At 46.6% G+C, this 22,332-nt stretch overlaps 2 protein-coding genes across 2 annotated transcripts in view; one reads left to right on the plus strand and one right to left on the minus strand.

Moving 5' to 3' along the window:
• Positions 1-2,373, minus strand: part of prkar1b (protein kinase, cAMP-dependent, regulatory, type I, beta) — a 41,043-nt gene extending 38,670 nt beyond the window's left edge. Inside the window, exon 1 of the mRNA XM_068750133.1 lies at positions 2,200-2,373. Coding sequence (XP_068606234.1) covers positions 2,200-2,373 — 174 coding nt within the window. The remainder of the gene's footprint in view (positions 1-2,199) is intronic.
• A 2,565-nt stretch (positions 2,374-4,938) lies between these two features.
• On the plus strand, positions 4,939-21,884 carry LOC137906009 (dynein axonemal assembly factor 5-like). Its single transcript, XM_068750298.1, has 13 exons — positions 4,939-5,467; positions 5,962-6,146; positions 6,265-6,389; positions 6,577-6,695; positions 7,369-7,601; positions 7,831-8,055; positions 11,525-11,668; positions 13,152-13,320; positions 14,851-14,998; positions 17,226-17,376; positions 18,400-18,556; positions 18,915-19,106; positions 21,476-21,884. The coding sequence occupies exons 1-13, from the start codon at positions 4,939-4,941 to the stop codon at positions 21,625-21,627; spliced, it is 2,529 nt and encodes an 842-aa protein (XP_068606399.1). The 3' UTR covers positions 21,628-21,884.
• Positions 21,885-22,332: the final 448 nt, after the last annotated feature.

Here is a 22,332-nt window from a genome sequence, read left to right on the forward strand (position 1 = left end):
CACGCTTGATGAAGCTGGAAAACAGTGAAACGGCACCGGACATTAACTGATATTTAAAATAGGTGCTCATGTAAAAGACTGTGGGGGAATACTGCAGGTTTTTTCACTCGTGCACCTACAACAGAAGCCATGAAACCAGGTACTCCTGACACAAACAGGTGAAGGGAAGCTCAAGTTGACAAGGAAAACTCCATGGAAATAGTTGCCGAGCAACTATTGTAAGATGAGGTATGAGAGGGAGAAAATGCAGAGTCAGCAGAAACACATGAGACTCAGTGATTGAGGCAAATTAAAGCCAATACGTATAAAAGCAGCAGCAATGACAGTGAGGCTGTGCTTGCATTGTGAATGGAGCAGTGCATGCAGCACGATTAAGCCAAGCAGGAAACCTCAGGGCGTGAGGGAACTAGAATACACGCATATTTGTTTCTAAGATGGGCCACAGATAGAGGAAGTGTGCAGCATCAAACACATTATGCTACTCTTTGCTCATGCTGAGCTCCACCGCAGCCATTAGTATTCCTGCTGCCTCTCTCACTATGCAGCATTACAGTCAGCAGCAGCTGCAGCATGGGTGCCGAGCTCATTCCAACGCTCCGTCTCCTTGATCCCAGAGCTCCATGAAAGCCACTAGCCTCAGAATACTGAGAGCAAAATGAAAACCTCAGGCCAAGTTTGAGAAACGCATTAGGACAAATAGCTTCACCCTGACTTTACAGTTCTTCTATGTTCCGTCATAAAACCTGATCTGTTATTTTACTTGTCTGTGTTGATGAATACATCTTTGGGTTTTGTATTTTTGGCCATGGTTTTGTGATTTCCCACAAACTGATCCCAGCAGTTTGGGATTTCTTGTTTTATTGTGATTGTTTTCTTGTCACTGAACTCTCTCTCCCTTCCAGTTTAATGATACTAAATTCATTTTTTTATTGACTTTTTTATTTATGTATCCACTACTGATTTGGCTTTTTTTTTTTTTTTTAGATTTGACTTCTTTGTCTGTTTTATAGATTTTTGATCTGGGCTGGATCAGTCTTTGTTCAACTGAGCTGTTCCTGGAATTCCAGCTGCTTTTATTATTTATTGTGCGTGCTGAAGTTGAAACCTGGAGGAGTTTAATAAATTTATCATCTGTTCATTCTATTTCATCTGCCTTTTAGATTCTCTGTCTATCCCTTTGTTTTCAACGAAAAATCACATGTTTAGTGAAAATTAAACATGTTTGAAAGGACCGAGTGAACTGTTACCGGAACTGTTACCGGAATTCCGCTGCTTTAACGTCACACAGTGACAAGCAGCTGCAATGGAATCAATGAAAAAGAACTTTATGTTCATTTCGAGCAAAATAATTATATTGCAATTAATAAAAATAGTAAGAAATGTACAAAGAATTAAAAAAGTTACAGTCAATTAACGTAATTACTGTTAATTACTGTTAAAACATTTCCTTGCCAATTAACAGTAATTACGTTAATTGACAATGAAATGTTTTTCCAGATTCCAGTTTACATGGCTCCTAAACTAAATACTGCAGGAGCCAGCAGAGCATCTTTTATGTAAACAACAACAACATCTTGTTGCTGCTGAGGTGGCAGACAGAGCAGAAATCACATGATCCATGGGGTACCAGGAAGGACCTACACAGAGCCAGTCACTGTTTTAACCTGTTTTCTCGTCATGATTTTTCTTTCCTCATTCTCACAAAAAGCCTCCGCTCCTCTCTGGAGCTCTGATCTTTTGTTTCTCCGCTCACATACAGAGGGATGAGGGGCTACAAACAAGCCTGGGTCACAAGCCAGCAAATGACATCGGCCTAATGGCTGCTCCTCTCACATTCCCAAATGTATTCTGCTATTATGAGATGAAAAACGGAAGCTCTCGTACGACGGATGGAGAGCACCGTACCTGCATGGGAGGGGGGGGGTTGGGCCTACGTTGTGATGGCAACAATAGTGCATTTCATGAAATTCTAAAGACAAGTTGAGCAGATTCAAAACAAAAAATAGCGCAAGATTCTTGATCTTGATTTTTACACACACACAATCATCCACAACAAAACAGAAGCATTTTTTGCCTCGTAATAACAACTAATGCTGCAATCATGATTAGTGTCACGTTTCATATCTGGGTTAATTACACTATAATGAATTTATACTTTAAACCCAATGAATACAAAGAGGAAACTTTGTTATCACCAACCTTTTCCAGCTTTTCAAAATGCTCCCGCAGAAACTTCATAGGACGGTCAGGCTTAGCGATGCAGAGGTTCACAATGCACTCTTTGAGGATCTGCTGGATGTTGTGCTTCTGCACAAAAATCTCACAACCCTTCAAACTCTCGTCTTCTTCCAGAGTAGAGGAGGAGGTGGCCATCTTTTATCTCTGTGACAGTCGGAGAAAACAGGGTGGAACATGAAAGGAGGGCAGGGGAAGCAGGGCAGAAGGGGGAACAGAGATGAGGGGGGGGGGGAGGAAATAAGGAAAAGTCTACAGTTCTTATAGAATAATGAGAAGGGAAATCAGAGAATGAATAGAGGAGAGCTGGCTCAGGGGAGTGAGGTGAATGTTTCCCTCCCTGTTTCTTGCCAATGAACTTCAGGCATTAACTTTTGAAAGTGACCTCTGGAGACAACAACCTTCGACCTTTTACCAAGATGCTCCCTGAAATTAAGCTGCCTTGGTGGCGGTTCATCCACACTCAGGTACCAGAAAGAGTCCTTGCACAGCACGTGTGTATCAGCGTTTAAAAAGTGCACAGACTTCATGCACAGATGCTGAATTACTGATCCGTGATCATGCATTCACTGCTTCTGTGGATGAAGATGAGCCTGCATGGGAACCGATGCTTTGACCAAAGAATTCAGGAAATTGCACAACAGGATATAAACGAGTCACTACATTGGGGTCAACCAGCAGCAGCATATCTCACAGGAAGCCAGGAAACAAAGCAGGTGCAGCTCGCCGTGAACTATTACTTCCTGGAAGGGAAACGACGTGTGCATATAAACATAGTGTCTAACTCTATGACATCAAAAATAATTATTCCTAATTGGGGACATCATGACAAAGCAGGACCCACTTCTCACATGTTGCCATGTCAACTGTTGACCTGGCAACGCGCTGCAGCTGTTTCAGATGCATTCAATAGCCCGGCCACACAGCAACGCAGGGGACTCACCGCGACAGTTGAGGGCCTGGTCTATCCCCTTGCTTTTTAAATAAACGCGGTTCCCTCGGTGCTTTCGCGGGAGTCCCTACCGTTTCTGGAGGATGCTCGGTGAGAAAACGCCTCGCCGGCGGAGGGAGATGGGTCAGGTGTCGGCTTTTTAAAGACGGGATGCTGCTGCTCTGCTCTGCCTCTCTGCTGCTTTCCTCGACTCCGCTCTGCGTCAGTCCCGATGACGTCACTCGGTCAGCTGGGCCGCAGCAGGAAAGGAATCGAGAGGCCCGCAGCAACAAGCACGCTCCAGCGCGTTTAAATTAAAGGTAATAAAATCTTGAAAGGAATCATCCACCGTGAAAATGACCGAGGTGGGTGTGTTTTCAATAATGCAGTTCAAACCTGCTGATTTGAAGATGCGCATGCGTAAAGAGAAATCCTCTCTGACGCCTGGGAGTAGCCACTATTTGAGAAATACACCATGGAATACGTCAAACATCTCAAATGATTGTTAATAACAGTTAATTGTTTGCAGTATTCATATTTTTTAAAATATCTTAATATTTTAATTTTTGAACTTTATCTAAAAATTATTTCCCAGTATGAGAGTCCATAAACTGGCAAAGTCTTCTCCACAACTATAAAGCACCCAGAATGCATTCCCATTCAGTAAAAGTAAAATATTATCCCTACCATTTAGAGTCACGTATTTATCAATAGTTTATGACTTATCAACAAACATGTTATATTTTCACCAGATCCAGATAATGAGTCAAGAATCAAGAATAAAGAATAAAGACATTTTAATGTCACTCCAACACTCGCATCACAGGAATGAAAATTGCACTCAGGTCCCAGTTCGAGGCGTACAACAAAGTCATTAAAACAGAACACATTCATTCAATGCAAAAAAAAATCCTTCTTAATATATACATGTTACTAATTGCACATAACCCAAATAGCAGCATCCAACAGTGTAACATGAGTCCCCTTTTTGATCTGGATAGTCCACCTCAGAGTTATCCACTGTTCATAACTCTCACAGCATCAGGGAAGAAACTGTTTTTGAACCTGGTGGTTCTGGACTATTCTGTCAATAGTCAGATACCTTTTCATTCTAAGTCATTATATTATAATTTGTTTACATTTAGAAATTAAGATTATGTTTGCTGTTTGATTTCAGAAAAGAACCTGAGATTTTGTCCTGCAGCTTCACCCTTCCATGGCACCTAACGTGACTCAAGAACAAACAATTTGATGTACAAAATAATTTGTTTACTAATAACTGTCAGATGCAGTTTAAAGCAGCATAACTGCTTTCAACTCAACTGAATGTCTCAAGGAATAAGAAGCTATTCTGCTTGTGACGTTTTTACAGAGAATCCCAATTTGTTCAGGTCTGACCGTCATAAATTGAAAGCTCTCGTGTAATAACAATATAAATAGTAGATTGTCCTGACATTCAGGCTTGGTTGTTACAAACTGATACGTTGTTATCTCGTAATACCATAACAATATTGTCATTAATGCTGTAATAATAAATCGTTAACGTTTAATTGATACTGACCCTTGTTTAATTTTATGGCGTGGCAACAATATGCTTCCTCAAACAAGTATAGTTAATGTTTTGTTGTCCTATGATGACGTTATTTCAGTTTGGTTCAGCTTTGTCAGCAAAAATGACAAGACAAATAAAGTTTGCGATTTTGAATCGACAGCTGTCGTAAAGCAGACGTTTGTTTGTCGTGCGGACTCTGGTTGCCATAACAACATCCAAGATGGCGGTTGAAGACCAACGTGCGGCCTCTGAAGTTCTGAGAGGGCTCTCTCGTCATTTAAATTGCCTGGAGGGGGACAATAAGGCAGCAAGGAGAAGAGCTCTGGATCAAATCCGGAAGGAGACCGTGAATAATGGCCTGTCCAGCGGCGTCTTGCAGGAGGTGTTCTCCGCTCTCCTTAAACCGTTGCTCAAATGTCTGTCAGACCCGATGGAAAGATGTCGAGAAACGGCGTTAACGACAATAACGGAGTTCATTCGCTGCGTGCCTAAACCCGAGGAGTCGCTGCCTTATCTGGTGCCCTGCCTGGCCCGCAGGCTCGGGGATAAGGACATCCTGGAGCCGGCGGAGGAGCTCCGGCTCTCGGCTGTGGAGCTGCTGGCTCTGGCGCTGGAGGTGTGCGGGAAGCATTTAAAGCCGTATCTTAACGAAATGATGAACATATTACAGAAAACCATCGTCGACCCATTCCCGGATGTCAAACGGGAAAGCTGCGAATGCACCGTCGCCTTAGCAACGTGTTTACCAGGTTCGTTTTGGTTTGTTTGTTTTGTTTTTGAACTCTGTTTCCATGGTTTCAACAGCTAGCGCCTAGCTTTCCACTGTAGCTAACGTGCTAAGTTTCGTGGATATGTGGAACTCTAGAATGGAAGAATGATTTTAATTACTTATGATTAGAACTTCTGTGACTGTCCTCAGTTCGGGCTGCACCCAAATAGCTATGCATTTACTTCTAGACTTTAAAATACAATAATCAACTTGCTATCTTACTGCAACCATTTTCCAGCTTGCTAGCTTCCATTCCAGAGGAAACGGTTTCAGATTTCTGAAAAGGATTACCTCTTCTGTAAAAACTTGAAATCCACACCTCAGCGAACCCCTTTATCAATCAGACTTGTTTTCAGATTATATCACGTGATCACTACTTCCAACGCCGTTGAGCTCCTGGCGCATATTTCTTGTCACATTTCAATAATAATGATCAATGCATCGCTCAGCTGGGCTTCACCTCTTTATCTTCAGAGCACTTCCACATGCAGGCTGAGAGTCTGGTCAAGCCTCTCATGCAGACGATCACTCACCAGCACGCCAGAGTACGAGCGTCCGTCATCAAAGCCACGGGCGCCGTCATTCAGCATGGCTCCGGGAAGGATTTGGACGATGTCCTCTCTCACCTGGCACAGCGACTGTTTGATGACGCTCCGCAGGTTAGCCACTTACCTCCCAACCAGTGTGATTAGATGCGCGATCAATTGCATTTTCAATCAAAGCGTGTCATCTCTTGGTTTGAGAGATCAAAGATTTGTCTTTTTTCTTCCCCTCCAGGTGAGGAAAGCAGTTACTACGGTCGCTGGTGATTGGCTGCTTCACCTGAGGGACAGGTATTCCTATGTCCACAAGCTCATCCCACTCCTGCTGAGCAGCTTAAGTGATGAGATGCCAGAAATAAGGTAAAAGTAGACATCGTAGCTCTCTGCTCTTTGCTTTATAAAAGAATACAATCCAGTAAACGATCATATACTATATCTGCAGGGTAATATGACGCTAAAAGGAAAATGTACCTAAATATCTAGCACATATATGTGGAATTTGAGTGCATGGCATTGTAATAATTACCGGTACATATTTTCTCTGTAGCCTTCTTGCAGGCAATTTCTGGAAGCAAGTAGGTGCCCAGTGGGAAAAGGAGAACGAGGACGACATCAAGGACAAGATGGATTTTCTCTTCGCCAGACCAGCCTTCTACCCACCAGGAGGTCCGTCATAAACTAATGTCCATTTGATGAGAGTGGCAGGGGTCAGAATCCCATGTCATAATTATTTTTATTTAAGTCTGCTTCATGGTTGAAATTAATTTGTTGATCTACATTTCGTTAATTATCTTCAAGATATTATATATAGCTTTTATTTGAAATGCTTTACATCTGAGGAAAATCCTCAGATGACAGGAGGCGGAGAGATGAAGATGCTGAGGTTCTCCTTGGGAGTGGCCAGGTTGGATAGGATTAGAAACGAGGCAATAAGAGGGACAGTGAAGTTTAGACGTTTTGGAGACGAGGTCAGAGAGGACAGACTTCAATGGTTTGGACATGTCCAGGAGAGAGTTCCTCTCACAGTTTCACGTGAGCAGTCCCAAAATGTCACAAATTCAAGTGAATGTTCGCAGCAGCGCGATGCTCACTCATCGAATGTTATCTCGTTGTCGTAACGTACTGTGCCGGCAATAAAGTTATATTCTCTTCTAAATATAGACACCATAGTCATTCTGGACAGCTAACTCTTTCACTAATAAGAGTGGTAAAACAGGCCGGACGGGGGGGGGGGGGGGGGGGGGGTTCTTCTCCAAGATGAGCTTGAAAGTCACAGACTGGCATCAGACATCGGAAACGTTTCCAAAGCTACATGTTCTGTCTTCATTTTCTCCTCCAGTGGAGCGTCCAGGGCTGGGCTGCCGAGAGATCGTGGTAAGAAACCTGGGCAGGCTGGTGCCGGCCATTACCCACGACATGTTCGACTGGCTGGAGCCCACGAGGGTGAAGACCTCCCAGCTGCTCTCTGTGCTGCTGCTGCACAGTGAGGACCACAGCACCCAGCATCTGCAGCCTCTCTTGGCTGTGCTTTACCGGGCCTGCGCTGACCCGGAGAGGGACGTGGTCAGCAATGTGAGTTCCAGAGAGTTGAGTCATCAGATGAGCAGGATGTAGTCATGTAATAATGTTCAAAATGGACACAGACAGAGACTCAGACTGGGGATCAGATTTATTAGTCGGGCTTGCATCTGATTCTGTATATACATTTTTGATGCCCAAAAATAAAAGCACTTGTTTTCATCCTCTTTAATTGCACACCCCACTTTTATCTCCTGTCTCCATCTTTTGTCTCTCCATCTAGTGTCTGGCAGCTGCCAAACATCTGGGCACCTTCGTCCCCCCCGCTGTCTTCCTCAAGCTGCTCCTGGACCACGTTAGGAGCCCTTACTCTCCCTCTACCCCATGGACCCCTCTCATGGTGCTGGCTGCCTTGCTCAGAGGCTGCCCCCGACCCCTTCTTCAACCCCATCTGAAGGAGGTTGCAAACGCACTGGCCCAGCCTGAAGTGTGTCAAGAATATCAACAGGTCAGCAGACAGATGGCTGTTTTTGGGGTCGACCTGAGAATGGCAACTGCTATACTGTTTTTAACCGATTAGCTCCAATTGCCGTAACATATTTCTTGCTTAATTTATCCCTCATGGAAGTAGGTTTTGTGATAAGATGCCCCGACCTCTTGAAAGGGCTTTATGTGAAGAGTCTTGAAGAGTTTTCAATAGCACTACTGTACACGAGGGGTTCATCGAGTTCGCTGTTGAGTAATTCTATAAAATGCAGACCACGCTAAAGCGACAGCCTTGACCACGAGGTGTTTTTTCAAATCTAACGTTTCAAGCCTCTGATCAAAAGGATCCTGCTCGCACGCAAAAGTGAAATGTTTTCCCACAACGCTGCAAGCAAAAAAAAAAAAAAGCCGTTTTAGCTTCTCAGCAAATAACAGCGTACCAGTGGAAAAATCCCATGGAGTCCAGCACAGACTGTAACCCCGCTTCCTCTCCTCTCACACCAAACACGTTTCCTTTTCAGACTCAAAATAACAGTTGTCTGCTGTAGCTATTTTCTGATCCCCGCCACATTAATGACTCGCCTGTAACCCATGACCCCGTCCCTATCCCAGTGAGGCCCTGCAAGAACTTCCATTGTGGGACAATAATAACAAAATCCATTAATTCCGTGTGCCCCCTGCTTTGGGTGCTCGGGAGTCGGGACCTCTCGGAGCGGAGCCTTTGTTGTTTTATGGCTGCGTGTAAGCGCTCTCTGGCCCTGATTGTAGTTCAGCCGTGCGATCGAAGGAATCCCTGAAATTTCAAAGTCTGTTTGGTCAAAGCCGGTGATAAATGGAAAGGAAAGCTGACCCCGTTCTGTCCTCCCTCGTCGGTATCCGGCAGGGGTCAACCAAAGGGGGGGAAGTAACAGGAGAGGACTGTCACACATTGTTGCACAGATGGAGGCAGACCCCTGTTTCCTCTTGGTCTGTTTCTCCATCTACCCCCCCCCCCCCCCTGTCATTCCCCATGTCTCTGTTCATCCAGACAAAGCACCTGCAACATTTTTCAATAACAGCCAGGGTTCATAGCAGAGAGCAGGAGCGGATCACCGTGTAGCTGTAAATAACACGATTGGAGACACTAGCACCTGCACCCCCCCCCCACCCCCCCTTCTCTCTATGCTGAAATCCTGACCCCGAATATGATCTCGGACAGACAACGATGAGTTTGACATGTTTATTATCACAACGGCAGAACATGCCACAGCGTGGGTTTGACTTCTTATCATTCCCTGCAGATATGTTTACATGGAGGAACTGATGAGTGAGCAAACTTTATGAACCCCCCCCCACAAACCTGAGCATACAAGTGGATGCAGGGGGCAGTTGGTGAGCCCCAAAAACGTTGGTAGCAGCAGGAGAATTAGCAAACAGAGGGCCTGATGGGAACCTTTTAGGAAGATGAGGCCTCTTATTTGCAGGGTTCACTTCCTACAGTCGCACAGCTTCTCACGGAAACCTTATGAAGCCCTTAGTTTTCATCCTGGACTGATTTAGCTGTATTTGACGACTTCATTACCTGCAGAGACGTAATCGAAAGACCAGCATGGACTCGTAGTATGTTTTTTTTTGTGTGTGTTTTTAGTAATGCATCGTAAGAACTTCAAATATATTTATGTTTGCATCTAACTTGCTACGTGCCACATACATTGAAGGACAACAAAATTAAAGAGAGGTTTGAATTGGATAAAATGAAGCCCGTTATGAAATGGAATATAAATCATCTTCAAAGTGAACGGAGACGACGGGGGGGGGGGGGGGGCAGGCCCCCATGGGGAGTTCCGGGAACCTGCTGAAGATTTAGAAGCTATATGATACTTCTGCACTCTTTCAAGTCCCTGTTTTCTTTTCTTTACTTTAGATGGGGAAGACAGCATATAAAAATAAAGGACAGATGCTCAGCGAAAAATAAAAATAGCGGTCCTAAACTTAAGATGATGTCAACGGTTTGGGGGGAAATGAAAGGCGAGCCGGTGGTCGGAGAAGCCGCCGCATTCTGAGGCACCTTGTGTCGTGTTTGTTAATGAAGCACATACTGGCTTCTTTTTAAGGCGGTATTCCACAGAGGGTTAAGAAATCACCATCGTCTCTGTCGCTCTCTCTCACACACACACACGCCTTGCAGGGCTGTGTCACTTTGTTGTGGTTCGTCATGGTGACAGGCTCATCACAACATCTGCAGGGCTTGAGTAAAGAGGTAACGATATATCCGACAGAGAGAAAGAACATCTTAAAGATAAAGACGAGTCCTGACAGTGAAATCTCAGGCACATTTACAACCACGCTTGTTAAGCATGACCCCCAGAGACGGACATGGGCAGGAGAGAGATGGGATGTTTCTTTTTATCTTCTCTGTGCATAGAGACACATCGCTGAGGGTTCACATCGGCCTGTTCGCCGAATGCCTGCTCTTTGTCAGGAACGGCGGCTGCACTCTGCTTAGCAACAGATTAAGAGAGGAGAACAAAGACGGGATTGCAAACTTTACCTGAGCGCGAGGGGCTGGCATCCTAATGTTTATTTTCTGTTACCATAGTAGCACCCATAGCCGTTGGGGGTGGGCTCTCCCACTGGATCGGACTCCAGCCTCTGGTATGGCACCTTTTTAAAGTGGGGCTGTGTTACAGTGATGCATCCAGTTGCAGACAGACACACGCAGACGTTGTGTAACGAGGCCCCTGGAGCGTGCCCGGGCCAATCGAACCAGGTGTATCTCACCTGACTCCAGGTGTCCGCCTAGGCGTTACGACACACTACTTTTTCTGTTCTTTCCCAGTTGGTCCTAATGGTTGTTTTCTGTGCTGGTTACTGAGGTTATATATAACAAGCCCTTTTCCAGCGTGTGCTCACTGATCCACTAAGTAAAAAAAAAACACTGCCTGCTATTTTATTTTTTATAATCTCTGTGTCTTTTGTCATCCAACCCTTCCACTCTTTGTCACTCATGTGGGTGTGGGTGCTGCATTGAGCTCCCCTCAACACCAACTCATCACCAGACCAAAGCAAACACCTGGAGGCCGCTTTTCCCACTCTCAACCCTCCACATACAAAAAGAAAACACACTCTCCCTCTCTTACATAGCCTCCCTTCAGCCCCCCTTCTTCTCCATCCAGCCCTAATGACAGGCTGCCCCAAAACAGGAAAAGAGGCCGTGATCCTGGTGATGGCATAGAAATTAGCCTGAGCTGCAGGTTTTTGTCTAAACATGACCTCAACGCAACACTCGGCTGCTGTGATGCCAATTTCACACAAACACACTCGCACACCATTTCTCATGTCTGGAGATGGAAAGTTCTCACTTTGAGTTATTCTGGATGATGTGTGGAAACCAGAGGGGGGGAAGAAGGGGGGGTGGAAAAGGATGCCGTGAGTCCTGACGCATAAAGGCGAATCCTCACGTGTGATACAAACCAAACGAGATGATCTCATGATGCTCTTCTCTTTTGCAGCTCTTGTACTTGGAGCAGTTGTGTGCCTGCGTGGATGCGCTGCTGCGTCAGTGCGAGTCGGACTGTGGGCCAGTCAGCCTGGAGCTGCTGCAGGTGCTGGTCGCCGTTCAGAGCCTCTGCAATGAGCCGGATCTCAGCAAAAAGGTTAGAAAACACCAGATATGTGGTGAACCAGCATATTTCCTCACTTGTGCAATTCTTCATTTTCTACCCCCCCCCCCCCCTTCACACACACACCACTATCTTCAAATGTAGTTTTTACATCCTTCTTATTAGAGAGGTAAGCAGGTTTTATTAAGCAGGAGAGCAATTTAAGGTATGCAAACGTTTTGTAGGCGTTCAAAGTGGGCATAGAACACCGTATAATTACCCACTTAGGCAGGGGAGCTGAAATTGCACCTTTCCAGTGGAACTTTAAGTCCATTCCTGGGTGAAAGGAGGCGGCCGAAAGGTGCTCCCTTTCACCCAGGAATGGTGCGAAAGGTGCGAAAAACAGAACGTCTGAACTAGACAGAAATCGGATGGGGATGGATGAGCCGCGAGGATCGTCAGCCCAGCCTGCCTGCCACGTGACTGAGTGACGCCTCACATCATTTTGCTCCCCCTTTGGGGGGGTCAAAGCACCAATGCTTATCGGACCACGTGCCTTTATGGCATTAGTATGCGACCAGAAAGGGAGCAGTGTCGGGAGAAGAGATGAGAAGGAATGGATTAAAACTCAGAGACGCCTCGGGCATTCCCCATCCCAAAGGAAAAGCGTTGCATGTTTTCCCAGAAAAGAGGCACGTCTTTCCCATCAGTGGACAGCTCAAAGGCGCTCCAGCTCTCTTCTGGAGCGGCCGATCGATGACTCAGACATTGTCTCAGTACCCGTCCATCCCCGAGGGACTGCGAATGGAACTATGACGAGCCCTTAAGGTCGATTCCCCTGCCCTACAGATTCTGCTAATTATTTGCTCTCCTGTCTCACATTCTTCCTCTTTCCTCCCAACTCAACTGTGTTGGGGTGTGTGTGTGTGTGTGTGCGTGTGTGCGTGTGTGCGTGTGTGCGTGCGTTTCTGTCGGTTCCTGTGCCTTGGTGACATCCTCTGTCTCTGTCAGGGTTTTATGTTCGAGACCTTGTCGTGTCTGCACTGTTGTTCTTCCCATGGTTTCACACGATGAGTTTTGCTGCGTGACCCGAAAAATGTCATTGAAATTATAAGAAAACAACTGGATCGGATGAACTTGAGCACAGTGTCCCTTTTCTTTCTCATTTAGTCTCTCACCCTCCAGTCAACCAGATATTATTTTCAGCATCTACGCAGATTCTTTTTACAATGTATATTGATTAGTCATAAAGTCTTTAATTTCTGTAAATCTAATGAATTATTTTTTTAACGACTTCATTTAGAGCCAAAAGTGTCTGTTTTTGATCCACCCAACAAAAACCCAAAGTGTCTTTCCTTATTATAAATGATCAAGAAAAGTTCTAACATTTAAAAGTTGGACCCAGCAAATGTTTTGCTTATAACGTCACTTATCAAAATAAGGTTTCTCTCCATTGATGAATGAATGAATCCTGGAAGCCCTAAAGTTAAACGTGTGTTAACGTCATGCTGCACCCACCCGTCTCTCCTTGTCTCAGGCCTTGGAGAGTGTCCAGCTCTTGTGTCAGGTGCAAGGCCTGGGCTCCGTAGCGGAGCTCTATAGACGGCATATGGGCCAGCTGCTGGGCTGGCTGTCGGCCTCTGTCAACGATTGGACCAGTTACTCCCCACAGAGGCTCCAGCTCCATGTCATAGTCACACAGTCTGGTGAGCTCAACAGTTTATTGAAATTATTTGTCGTCAATAATATTCTGCACTATCTAGGATGAAAGTCCCCGCTCCAGACATCAAGTGTTGGACAAGAATGGTTGGAGCAAATCATCAGCAACTTTACGGACGGCTGTTAGACGGACTTAAGATCTGCACAATTTATCGCTTGACCCCCCCCACACACAATAGAAGCTGTTTTGTTTTGTGTGTGTCTGTGTCTGTGTCTGTGTAGGTGTATGTGTGTGTGTGTCTGTGTGTGTGTAATGTAGGTTAAAAAAGCCCTGACCCCGTCTTTGGTGCTGAGACTGTAATCCTCCACCATCAGCGCCTCCATGCCACACTTTCATCTCCATCGCTTTCTCCCACCCTCCCCTCTCTTTGTAATCAACTGGGTACCCGAGCACCACCCTAATCCCCCGACACACACACACACACACACACACACTCTACCATGACTAACTGACCAGTCCACTCGGTGATCCCCATGCAGGTCACGACATCAAACAGCAGCATGGTCGCTGCTCTTGACCTGTGGATCAAGGCTACTTTGAAGCTGTGTGTGTGTGTGTGTGTGTCTCATGCGCAGGGTTCCTGGAAGTCCCGCTCTCTGCTGAACAATCGAAACGTGTTAATTTGACGACTGAGACTTGATCATTTTGTTTGCTCACCGGTTCATCTTTGTTGAAGATAAATAATTGGGACCCTCCTGCATCCTCCTGGTGGTCTTTAGATTTTCTGCTGCTCTGACGATGTGTCTGTTTGCGTAGCACAGTGTTCTATAGCTTTTTATGTCTGCGGTCGCTCTGCGGCGACATGCAGTCATCTCCTCCGACACCTCTGACTGAACGACCCGCCCTTTGATTCACACACGGAAATAGCTTTCTCTTTCTCAGTCCTTTCATATCTGCTCACAGCAAGTCTCAGGATTTCCTCTGTCTCCTCTCATGTCTGTCCTACCAGGGCTGGACTCTTATCACTAATCACACACACACACACACACACACACACACACACAGGCCTGGATCACCATATATAGCTCTGTAAATAGCCCTCAGACTGTTTGTGTAATTGGGGAAACTTGCCCTGTGAGCTCCTCGGTTTTCCTGTAATAGACTCATTTAGGAACGCTTTGTCACACAGAGACTTTTATTATGTCTCATTTCCTCTGAGCTCTGTGTCACCGTCTCGCCAATCCATCGAGGCCAATAACTGGAGCCCGCTAGTCAGTGCTAAGGATAAAAACACTGTCGGGAAAACATACTATGGTGGTTTGGCGGAAAACGAATGGTTAAGTTGATGCTGTCACCCCAGTGGTATCAAATCTGGGATTAAACTGTTGCTTTGTCGTTCAGTTTGGTTGCCTTAGCGGCATCCAGCGCCTTAATTCATACTCGTACTCCATGCTGCAGCATTCCCGATTTGATCAAGGCTTCCCTGTACGTAATATATATCTACACTGCAAACTGCGTCCATAGTAACCATTCAGATATTTGTGTTTGTGCGTGTGTGTGTGTGTGTGCGTTACAGGTCCAGTGATCGGGGAGTTTGTCGGCCAGTTAATGCCTCTGCTTCACTGCTGCCTCCAGCCGGACAGAGACCCAGAGATGAGGATGAGCATCTTCTCAATGCTGGCAAAATTGCTATTGGATGCGGAAAACACACTGGATTCTCAGGGGTGAGAGAGAGAGAGAGACATACACAGATTCACAAACTGGCACACACACACACACACACACGCACACACACAGGCACGCAAACTAACAAAGCGCAGGCTACGACCGTAAATCAACACACACAAGCATAATTGTGTCTTTCCATGAGGCCATCCTTTTTTTCAAGGCTTTTAGGATTCCGGTAGGATCTGATGGGGGTGTTATTACGGTTTTGTCAAGCTTGAAGAAATAATTAACCTCATTAATATCTCAACACAAAGAGTCCCAAAGAAGCAAACACCAACCCCTCAGGGATATAATAACTTCTTTGAGCGGTTATTGACTGACGAGTGAGGTGGGACGTCCGAGACGGGACCACCCATCCGTAGAGGCTTCCTCTTTATTCTCCGAGGTCCCTCCCGTTCCTGCAACGACCGCAGCTGCTGCTGTCAATCAGGCAGACACAACCTCGTCCAGGGGAGACGTCTGTGCGTGTCACTGCGAACATCCATCACGGTTGGTGTCTCCACTGTTTAGGATGAGGGAGAGCCTGGTTACTCTTTGCGCGGTCGGTGACACATTGACAGCTCCGTCTGGCAGCAGTGCAAAGAACACAGAAGGAAACTCTATCCTTTGTTATTTAAAGTTGCACAAACAACAGGAAACGTTCTCGAGCCAAAGACATGGAAATTCAATCTTTGAGCTTTCGTCGGATTGTTTTACACCTAAACGTGAACATCAGACAAAAGAGGCCTGTGTCTCTTCCCGACTCCCGGCGAGGCCACCTACGCTGCTCCTCCTACTCCTCACCTGCATCTCCGGTAATCACGCCCGACTCGCCCGGCAGACGGAAATCGCGCAACACCTTCAAAGCCCTCCGAGCCGACTGCTTTGTTTACGCTTTGCGGTCTGCCATAATATTTGCACTCGCGCCCGTCTCATCCCTCCATTCATGTTTTACGGTGCGGTCTGGGCCACATGCACGCTCGCAACACCTCGCCGCGTGTTATCAAGACGACAATGATAGTCGTAGAAGAAAAAACGCTTCTCTTTGTTCTGCAACCAAAGCGACGTAATGACAGCTCCACCGTAGAACAAGCGAAAAGGGAAAGTAGGTTTATCCACATTTAAGTGCCTTTCATCCCCACGTGCACGCTCTCATCTTTGGTTGCGTGTCGACTAATGCGCTGTGATCAAAAAGCTGCGTGAAATTTAAGTAGAAGGTGACGAATGAATGAATGAATGAATCCCGTGGCAGTCACAAAGGAGCTCTGAAGGGTTTTCGTCTTCATTTCAGATTCCCCGTCGTAAAACAAGGCAGAATGATGTGCTGTCTCTGTTGAAGGGAGATCAGTGGTTTCCCTTATGTCAGTGGTTTTTTTGTCGAAAAGAAGCCTGACGCGAAGAAAGACGAGATGACGACGTAGCACAAATGAATCTGTCTTCAGTGTCATAGTCCAGGGACAACTTTGAACATCTCTTTATTCAGCTTTAAGGCGGCGAGGTTTCTATTCTGGATAATGTCGCCGGAATCATCACAGCAACGATGTGGATGGTTCCTATAATCGGTGTGACTGGTCCGATTCAACGAGAAGCTCTTAAACGTTTTGCTGAATTACTAATCGGTCCTACTTGTCAACGTGTAGATTTCAGCTGTTAGAGAAAAGTCATGTTGTCAGCTCCGCAGTTTCACTGGGGGACCCAGGAGGTACGGTCACCGTTGCCCCCCCCCCCAGGAGGTACGGTCACCGTTCCCCCCCCCCAGGAGGTACGGTCACCGTTCCCTGGCAGTTTGTGTGTCTGCACGGAAGCCGAAAGCCAAAGTCCCACTTCTTCCCTTCGGACGTCGCGCTTTGCCATGTTGGAAATATGACTTTCAACACCTGACAAAGAATCAGATGCTGAGCTCCAGCGTCGTCCCCCGGCTGCTTAGTGACGCACTGTCTCCCCCTACTGGCCTTTAAATGTTACAGCACGCGTTGACACAGTCGTCCGTGACACCAGCTGAAAGCCAGAAGCTGGAGGGGATGAAGGACTCTGGAAGTGTGTGGGAGGCTGAAGGACCGGTGCCAGCATGGGAGAGTGAACGTTGCGCTGGTGCTGCAGTAGGACGATAACTAGTACAACCGCTGCTTTACGCTCTCAGGCACTAACTGAGGTCATTAAAGACGTATAAAGGGTCCTCAGCGTAGTCGTGTGTTTCTGTTCTACTGGTCCAACGCCATGTTTTTACTTCCTGCTTCTTTCCAGACGCTTCTATGAAGAGTCAGAGAAGTTCCTGTCGGACACTTTGGTCCCTAACCTGGTTTGGCATGCGGGCCGTGTTGGCGCGGCCGTCCGTACGGCAGCCCTTAGCTGTCTGCTGGCCCTGCTGCACGGGGGGGGCGTCACACCTGCACAGGTAAATACACACAACCCATCTGCACAAAGACACAGCAAATCCATCTGTTTCCACCGGCGAAAAAGGAGCTCCTAAGCATCTGAAGCAAACTCCTGGTGGGAGAGCTCTCCTTTCGGATCAGCTCCTCATCTCCATTCTGCAGAAACGGCTGTGAAGGATGTTTCTGGATGTTCTGTTATGTCCATTCTACATTATCACTAGGGGGTCCTGCTTGGCACATTTACGAAAATACATCATCGGCCGTCGTTTCTCTCCTTCGCTGAAAGACTTGGCCATGCCAGGTAGCAGGTGTACGGGAGGGCAAGCGGGTTCACATACCTTTGTCCCTGCGGAACAATCCCTCCGCTGTTCTGGCCCTGTTCTGAGGAGCAGAGCCCCCCCTCCCCCCTGCACCTGCCTGTCGGAGCATGCGCCCAGTCTCAGTGCGTCTCACCTGGAGAGGCACATCTGGCTTTGTTTGCCTTGCTTACGCAGAGTGACCAGATATCACACCGCTGTTTGGCACGGTACAAACAGTAAAGTCACTGCTCGGGAGATTAGATACTTGAGGTAACAGTTGAGACAAACTAATCAACACGTCCTGACGGGTAGATCAAAGGAGCGCGAGTATTTCCATGGCATCTCAAAGAGACTTTCATTTGGAGGGGAGTCGTTTCCTCCCGACTCCCTGTGCAAACATTTGGCTGCTCCAGCTCCGCTTTTCACCTTCAGATTGTCTCTGACGTAATGCCGGATCACCTCCCTGCCAAATCTTCCTTCTCTTTCCATCTCCCTCTTTTTGTATTATTATTATTATTTCTCCTGTGCGGTTTTAAAAGCAAACCGACAACGCAGAGGTTTTATCCATCACCTCTTGGCTTGCGGCTCGCTGCACCTCATCCTTGCCTTGTTTATCCATTTTTCCGTGGTTCTCATCCGTTGTCGTGATGAAAACAGCGCTCATCGCTGGACTTTTGACATGATATCAATCTGCGGCTCTTGAGATGATATTTCACCTGTGTAACGTGTGTGTCCTGTGTGAAGGTGATGCTTCTGGAGGAGCGGCTGAGTCCCCTGCTGCTCTCTGCTCTGGACGAGGACTCTCAAATGGCCCGACTGTTCGCTTGTCGTTCTCTGTTGACCATCCTCAAACTCGCAGGAACCGGGTTACACTGTGAGGCCCTCAACAAGATCTACCCCGGTAAAAACCCGAGCGCTCACGCCATTGTACTCTTAACATTTGGAGTAGTGACGCAGTAAAAAGACGGAATGCCTCGGCCTCACTGCCGATTCTTTCCAATAGTTTATATTGGTAATTATTGTCAGTTTTTAAGAAGCTGACGGTAAACAGCGTCTGAGTCGTTTCAGCCGAGTTGGTTGACCTTTGCTTTATTTGCCCTAAACCCCAAAAAAAGTATCTCCTCGCATACCCAGACCAGCCTCTGTGGGACTCTTAGCCCGTTTTAGTCTTCCTCGTCCAGCATCTTAATGTGTCTGCTACGAGTGTGCCGGGCTGTTGTTTTATCTACATCCCGCCCCCCCTGGGCTTCTCTCCACAGAGCTCCTGAAGCGGATGGACGACAGCAGCGAGGAGGTGCGCAGCGCCGCCCTTCAGGCCATCGGGATGTGGCTCTCCAGCTTGACCAAAGACTACAACCATGAGCGCTGTACTCCTCATCTGCAGCTCCTCTTCCAGCATCTCCTCCTGCATCTGGACGACCCCGACAGCTCGCTGCAGGGGAGACTTCTCGGTGAGACCGGCTGGGACGTTTAGAACCTTTTGTGTCCTCTCCCATAGCGGCGATTATGACGTCCGATTGCTTGCTAAATATCATCTGACGGCAAAGACGATAATGTGAGTGAGATGATGAAAGCCGGGTTCACTTTTTTGATGACTGCATACCAGACATTAGCAGAGGGATAAGACGAATTGGGGGTATCCCCTATCAAACGGCAGATTATCGTCTGGCACGCTGCCACTGGATTCCCCAACCCTTATTTCAGACGCTCTGTTTTTCTTCTTTTCCACACAATTCATCATGGGGAGCGGGGGGTTGACATGCGAGCCTTAAATCTGTATCTCATCCCCTGCCGGTCCACCTGGGGTACGCCAGACCTTCGGGTCAGCAAATCCCTGCTGCTCCACCCTCCACTCTCCCTCCGTCACAGAATGGGCCCGCCTGATTGCAACCACATGGGTACCGCTTTCTCTCGCCACCTCTCCACATCTGTCCTCACATCCAGCCCTCTTAATCCTTCCATCTTTTATCTACCCTGTCAAACTTGCTCCTCTCATACCGAGCATGTTCTGTAGCAACGGCAGCTTACATGGCTGCTTTTTTTTTATTGATGTGTCGGTGGAAAGACTGAGCTTTTCCTTTCTTTTTCTTCTTTCTGGAGCTCAGCTGGACTTTCACTCTCTCCCACTCTCATGGATGTTAGCTGTCATTACTTCTGACAGGATGCAGGTGGACTCTGAGGCCTCGGCCAACAATGAAGTCTTACTATGGAATCCATCATTTTCTTACAGCTAGATGGAGGGGAAACAGCAGGGAACGCCAAGGGACAGGCTTCCGCACTCTCTCCAGACACATCGATACTTTCCATTCCTTGAATTCTAGCTCTGCAGGACAGCTTTGGAAGGCCTTCTAACGGCAATAACGGTGTTGTTACCGAGTTTCTGTAACATGCAGCCAGCAAAACATGCGTAAATTAACTTTATGAACTTCAAACTGGGAATGTCTATCTGTCTATAAACTCAGGATTATGGTTCAAAAACAAACTTTAATCCCAAAACCTGCATTCAATCAATCAGTCCTCCTATGACATTAGGTCTGGTTCGTCTTATTCTAATGTGCCAACAAAAGCCACGGTCATCCATACACACAAATAATTGCATTGATTAACCATAATTTTGTACATTATTAGCAACGAAATGAGCTGTAAATGTTACACGCTCGCACTCCTTTGAGTTTTTCCTGAAAATAAATAAGTATATTTTAGAAACCTGCTTTAAAGATTGATTTCCTTTGTAGGAATTGATGGTTTTATGACATCCAGGTTGTTGGCGTCAGGATGTACTTTCAGCTGGCTGTTGCCATGTCAACACACTGTGTGCCATAGTCATTAAAGCTGATTGGATATTTATCTCACTAGCCTTAAACACAAACCTTTGTGTGCAGAAAACGCTGATCCCCAAGTACAGCCGATCTGCAGACAGCTCGGAGTCTCGGTGAAACGAGACGAACCTCATGTCTTGCCGAGTGATTCGCTGCGTCTGTGTGGAAGCTTTCTTCACACTCATGCACGGCTCTGTCTGAAGCCTCCTCTTTATCCTCCGTTCTCTTTCTTCTCCTTTGTTCCATTTTAATAGTTGACGCCATTCTTCTGCTTCTTGAATTTCAAACGCATATCTGTGAAGTGTCCTGATGTCTGCAGCGTGTCCTGACAGCATGATGGACAGCACCCCCCCCCCCCCCCCATCCCCTGCTTTCTCTCCACCCTTATAATCCCACCATCCTGGCAGCGCTGCTGCTGCTACCTGCTCAATCACAGACTGTTGGCACGAGCATAACTCACTTCTCACAAGTTGTCATTGTTCTCCTTTTTTTCAACATCCCCCCCCCCCCCCCCCTTCCCAGCTCTGTGCAGTAAACACAAAAGCTAAAAATCCCCCAGATCGCCGTGCTAGAACAAAAGCAGGTTGTGTCGGATGATGAACTTACGTGAGCTAATTCATCTGCGTTGACGGCATGTGACCAACTGGAACTTTTGAATTGTGGCTTCCAAAGACTTTTACCCAACCGACGGAATTTCGAGTAATTCAATACTGGAAGGTGTGTGAACTGAAAGAAGAGAATACCTAAACAGAGAACTGGCGCCTCAAAGTGGTCGAAAAGTGCGCTGACACACAGGTTGGAAAGTATACCTTCACTGCCATCCGCTGGCCGGACTTGATTTAGCTGCAGAAAACGTGACGTCATCTGGACGTGCATGGGATTAGAGACTAAAGCCTTAAATTCAGATCTGTAGTGAAGTTGCGTTTCACTATGAGAAGTTCCTCTCTGAGCGCTTTGATCCGATGAAAAGTCCGACATCTTGTTTGTGTGTGTTTGTCCAGAGGTCCTGAAGAACGGCAGCTCGGTCCACCCTGCTCTGCTGAAGAGGGCGGTGGAGGCGGCGAGAGACAAGCATCGGACTCCTCTGTACTGTGACCAGCTGCTCCGGCACATCAGCTCGCTGCCCACCAAGACTCCGCCGGGGGAACCCTGAGTGATGGAAAGATGGAGAACGACGGAGAACAATGGAGAACTCTTGCCTTCCATCGTGTCGTTGATGGTGTTGTCTTTTATCCGCACGCTGGAAACGTTCAATGTTCTTTCAATCCACAATGTCTCCTTTAAAACATGTTCAATAACGTTTTTTTGTTGGTTTTGTGGTTCTCCTTTGAGACTGACGTTTGGAATGATTCTTGTTTTTTATTGATTGATTGTGTAAATTCAGATCACACCAATAATACAGATGAATCTTTCAAGTAATAAACCACGTTTGATTTCTTTATCTTATTTTCATCACTCACAAAATTACTGTTCATAATTTATGTCATGTAGCCTCAAGGGTGGAAATAACGAGATGTCATGATGCGACTGCAGGCGATGAAAAGTTCATAATCGGAGCAGCGGATGATGTCAGACCGGCACCAGAATCTGCACCGTGGACACACAGAAAACAGCCGTCGCTTATTGTTTACAGAACTGCATGTTGTGTAAACAATCAAATATTCAACTTGTCGAATGATGGAAACAATCGAATGTTTATTAGTTAAATCAAATAACTAATCACAACATGTTCATGAAATGTCATCTTTATATTTCTGTTCTGTCCCTTCAGGAAAGAACCAAAAACATTTTGCTCTAATTGAAGTTTTGTATTTACTCTTTTTACTGGCACAGGCATGGGGGTGGGGGGGGGGGGGGG

This window comes from Brachionichthys hirsutus, chromosome 16, assembly GCF_040956055.1.
Source record: "Brachionichthys hirsutus isolate HB-005 chromosome 16, CSIRO-AGI_Bhir_v1, whole genome shotgun sequence".
NCBI classification, from domain to species: domain Eukaryota; kingdom Metazoa; phylum Chordata; class Actinopteri; order Lophiiformes; family Brachionichthyidae; genus Brachionichthys; species Brachionichthys hirsutus.